General features: G+C 41.5%; 1 protein-coding gene across 2 annotated transcripts; it reads right to left on the bottom strand.

The window, feature by feature from the left end:
- Positions 1-414: 414 nt before the first annotated feature.
- LOC308324059 (heat shock 70 kDa protein 1) lies at positions 415-4,295 on the bottom strand. 2 transcript variants are annotated; one of them, XM_080775966.1, is made up of 2 exons: positions 4,105-4,295; positions 415-2,554 (listed from the first exon to the last, which is right to left on the bottom strand). In XM_080775966.1, exon 2 carries the CDS (start codon positions 2,539-2,541, stop codon positions 622-624), a length of 1,920 nt encoding a protein of 639 aa, XP_080632092.1. In that variant the 5' UTR covers positions 2,542-2,554; positions 4,105-4,295; the 3' UTR covers positions 415-621. The 2 variants fall into 2 exon arrangements, with proteins under 2 accessions (XP_080632092.1, XP_080632093.1); XM_080775967.1 differs by lacking the exon at positions 4,105-4,295 and adding an exon at positions 3,870-3,885.
- Positions 4,296-4,904: the final 609 nt, after the last annotated feature.

Here is a 4,904-nt window from a genome sequence, read left to right as displayed (position 1 = left end):
CACAGTTGTATGACTGTCAACCAGTGTTGATACTTTGATAATAACATGTATCTATATCAGAAATACAGATGTGGCGGAATTTAAACTGGGATATTTGCAGACTTCTCTTGAATGGAAAAGGATGGAAAGTTTGTTTATGTAACACAGTTTCTGTCAGTACGCTTAAGATGTTGGAATGAAGTCTGCTAGAGTCACTCTTCATCTTGTGGTCATCACATTCAGTGGTGAATTTCAAATGGCAAATGTTAATGTTGAGTTACTCTTGAACTCCTTCAGATGGGTTTCAGATACTTTCCAAATAAAGAAAATGCCATCAATGTACCTACCTAATTGTAAATGTGAATAACTCGGGACAGATTATTATGATGAATGATGATATTTACATATTATTTTATTTAAAAGATACAAAGCCACCAACATTTTACTGCAATGTCCAGCACTGCATACTGTAAATAAAATACAAATAAAAGTAATGAATATACAGTGAATGCACTGTACATTATGTACATGATCAACAAAAACACAAATGACCTATAGTCACACATAGATTAAAGTGTAAGTACAGTAAGCATTATCATCTCTTTTTTATTCCTTTTTTAAAGTCCATTAACAAATATTAAATTAGTCAACCTCCTCAATGGTTGGGCCCTGGGAGTTGCCTTGTGCCTGCTGTCTGCAGCTGCCTGCTGGCATTCCTCCCTGATACAACTTGCTGATGATGGAGCTACACACTTTCTCCAGCTCTTTCTGTTGATGCTGATATTCCTCTTTATCAGCCAACTGGTTGTTCTCCAGCCAGGCTATGGCCTGATCACACTGCTCAATGACCTTCTTCTGGTCCTCTTCACTGATCTTCCCCTTCATGTTGTCATCTTGTACACTGCTCTTCATGTTGAAGGCGTAGGATTCCAGGGAGCTCTTGGCAGTGATCCTGTCCCTCTGAAGGTCGTCTTCAACTTTGTATTTGTCAGCATCCTGCACCATCCTCTCGATCTCTTCTTTGCTGAGCCGACCCTTATCGTTGGTAATGGTGATCTTGTTCTCTTTGCCTGTGCTTTTATCCACTGCAGACACTTTCAAGATACCATTAGCATCAATGTCAAAGGTGACCTCGATCTGAGGAACCCCTCTAGGAGCAGGTGGGATTCCTGACAGCTCAAACTTGCCCAGCAGATTGTTGTCCTTGGTCATGGCTCGCTCTCCTTCAAACACCTGGATGAGGACCCCAGGCTGGTTGTCAGAGTAAGTGCTGAAGGTCTGGGTTTGTTTAGTGGGGATGGTAGTGTTCCGTTTAATGAGGGCTGTCATAACTCCTCCAGCTGTCTCAAGACCCAGAGAGAGAGGTGCCACATCCAGCAGCAGCAGGTCTTGAACGTTTCCTGATGTATCGCCTGACAGAATGGCAGCCTGGACAGCAGCTCCATAAGCCACGGCCTCATCTGGGTTGATACTCTTGTTTAGCTCCCTGCCGTTGAAGAAATCCTGCAGGAGTTTCTGGATTTTGGGGATTCTGGTGGAGCCTCCAACCAGGACAATGTCGTTAATGTGCGCCTTGTCCATCTTGGCATCGCTAAGGGCTTTTTCCACAGGCTCTAATGTTCCCCTGAAGAGGTCAGAGCACATCTCCTCAAAGCGAGCCCTGGTGATGGAGGTGTAGAAGTCAATGCCCTCAAAAAGAGAGTCAATTTCAATGTTAGCCTGAGTGCTGGAGGACAGGGTTCTCTTAGCTCTCTCACAAGCTGTGCGCAACCTCCTCAGAGATCTCTTGTTTTGGCTGATGTCCTTCTTGCATTTCCTCTTAAACTCCTCCACAAAGTGGTTGACCATGCGATTGTCAAAGTCCTCCCCACCCAGGTGAGTGTCTCCAGCTGTAGCCTTCACCTCAAAGATACCGTCCTCGATCGTCAGGATTGACACATCAAAGGTGCCCCCACCCAGGTCAAAGATTAGGACGTTGTGTTCTCCTGACTTGCCTTTGTCTAGTCCGTAGGCGATGGCGGCTGCAGTTGGCTCATTGACTATTCTCAGTATATTCAGCCCTGCAATGGTGCCAGCATCCTTTGTAGCCTGCCTCTGTGAGTCATTGAAGTAAGCTGGGACTGTGATGACAGCATTGTTCACCTTCTGGCCAAGGTAGGCCTCAGCAATCTCTTTCATCTTTACCAGGACCATGGAGGAGATCTCCTCTGGGTTGAAGCATTTGTTCTCCCCCTTGTATTCCACCTGAACTTTGGGCTTTCCTCCATCACTCACCACCCTAAAGGGCCAGTGCTTCATGTCTGACTGCACCACTGCATCATCAAACTTCCGACCAATCAGTCTCTTGGCATCAAACACAGTGTTGGAGGGGTTCATAGCCACCTGGTTCTTGGCTGCGTCTCCAATGAGTCTCTCAGTGTCAGTGAAAGCCACGTAGCTGGGGGTGGTTCTGTTGCCCTGGTCATTGGCAATGATTTCTACTTTGCCATGCTGGTAAACCCCCACACAGGAATAGGTGGTTCCCAGGTCAATGCCAATAGCGACACCTTTTACTGCAGACATTTTGAATAATTACCTAGAAATAAATGAACAAAGGTAAATTTTACAAACATGAAACAATATATGTATAAATTATTGTTGAAATTATAATTTATATGTAGCCTAATATAATAAGAAATATAATATAAGTATTAGTTAATTGATTATATTATCTATATCAAATAATGTAAAATTGAATACACCAATATTATATTTACTGGGAATGTTATAATTTTTAGGTTTCAGAATACGTCTTTCAACAGTTCCTCCTAATGGCTTCCTGTATTTCATTCACATTGAATAACTGATGATGCATATTTTATCACATGCTGTAATTTAAATTAATTTGTTCGTTTCCTGGAAAAGCATGTACTATCCTAGCCGCAATTTGCAACTCTAGATTTTTTTACAATTGGCTGAATCTAGAGTTGCAATAACCTCCATCGACTTCCTATGCATTGTTTTGGTTTTGCATTGGTTTGTGACCTCCTGGTCTTAAATTACGTTAAACTCACCAACACTGCAGCTGTAGTCCAAGCTTGAATTATCCTCTTTCGATCTGGTGTCGCTTGTTTATCATAAAAGTCCCCCGTAAAGATGTTATGAGCTACTTTCTGTCCAAAATATTCCAAGAGTGACAATATCGAGCCGCCATTTTGATTTTTGCAACGTGCCATAAAACAAGATGTGAGGGGGAGCGCTTGTTTAATAGAATCTTACCTGCGCAGGTAAGACACCCAAAGAAGAGGCCGACGCCCTAGGGAGGGAGGGACGCTATTAAACAAGCACTCCCCCTCACATCTTGTTTTATGGCACGTTGCAAAAATCAAAATGGCAGCTCGATATTGTCACTCTTGGAATATTTTGGACAGAAAGTAGCTCATAACATCTTTACGGGGGACTTTTATGATAAACAAGCGACACCAGATCGAAAGAGGATAATTCAAGCTTGGACTACAGCTGCAATGTTGGTGAGTTTAACGTAATTTAAGACCAGGAGGTCACAAACCAATGCAAAACCAAAACAATGCATAGGAAGTCGATGGAGGTTATTGCAACTCTAGATTTCAACCAATTGTAAAAAAAATCTAGAGTTGCAAATTGCGGCTAGTACTATCCACAGTCCACACTTTTCCTGGGCTGTGTGTGCTCCAGTTCCTGTCGATTTGATCCAATGAAAGCCAATGAAACTGGTCAGATATCCAATGAAATCAACAGGAACTGGAGCACACACAGCCCAGGAAAAGTGTGGATAATAGCCTTGAAGTTATTTCACTTTATTCAAATTAATTCATTTACACCTTTCCTTCCGCCTGTAAATGTAGCATCAGAAACAAGCTAGTGGTACTTACTGTGCTGAGAAGTTTCTGTGTATATTGATTTGATTCTATTTGGGTATTTTATAATGTATATGTTTCAGATTATGTCTTAAAATAGTTCTACAGTTTCTACTACAATCCTACTCAATGGCTTTCTTGAAATTGAATACACACGGAACTGATGCAGATTTTATCTCTGTACAGTTATACACCCATATTCCGTTGATAGCCTGTAAATTAAAAGTGACCGAAACAGGCTGGTACTTACTGTGCTGAGAAGTTTCTGTGTAAAAGTATAGGCCTACAGTGGTCGCTCCTCGCTATTCACTGGTTCCTAAAGTGTTGTGCTCCTCGGATCTGGTGAAGATAATGTCTGTGTGTCTGACGCACTACTCATATATATATATTTGTAAAAAGCTTTCTGGATATTTCCACAACTCTGTGGATGTTTCTCGTCGTTTCAGACATCATTGACCAATGAGAGCATTCAGCGTACATTTAGCTTCCGGCGTGATGACGTATGTACATAACGTCCGCTCTTTCTCAAAAGTTCCAGAAACATGGAGAACAGTGCTGAATAATTTAAGAAGTGATACCTGCAAGTACAACAAAGTACAACAAAGTACAACAAACAGGATCTTATTCTGACAGGGCATTGGAATTGTTTCCTTTATAGGCTATGAATAGGCATACTTAACACAATATATGCAGTAGTGTATGTATATGTGATGTGTAGGCTATGTGACTGTGTAGTGTTTTGATTGACCACCAAAGGACGTCACAATGCAGCCCAATTTGAAATTGTGTTATAGGCCCAATGCTATTAGTGCATTGTCATTATACATTTTATTTTAACACTATGCACAACGATTCTCAATCAATAAAAAGGACGCATGTGATTGTGTTTACGTGTGACACTACATCAATAGACTGTAAAAAGGTTTAATATTAGAAAGTGTTAGCCTGTGGGATGTGTTTAAATAGGCTAGTAAAGCCAGGAGAGTAGCAGTGTTACTGTGTTGGTAGCAGTCAGATAGGCTTCATTTCATTCAAAAATAGAATAGAATC

Source organism: Protomyctophum bolini (assembly GCF_963924005.1).
Source record: "Protomyctophum bolini genome assembly, chromosome: 11".
NCBI lineage: Eukaryota > Metazoa > Chordata > Actinopteri > Myctophiformes > Myctophidae > Protomyctophum > Protomyctophum bolini.
Note: the sequence above shows the minus strand (reverse complement) of the source record. Positions and strands in the feature narration are given on the sequence as shown.

Excerpts from the sequence above, each read along its gene's own strand:
- LOC308324059 (XM_080775966.1), bottom strand. The coding sequence starts at position 2,541 with ATGTCTGCAGTAAAAGGTGTCGCTATTGGCATTGACCTGGGAACCACC.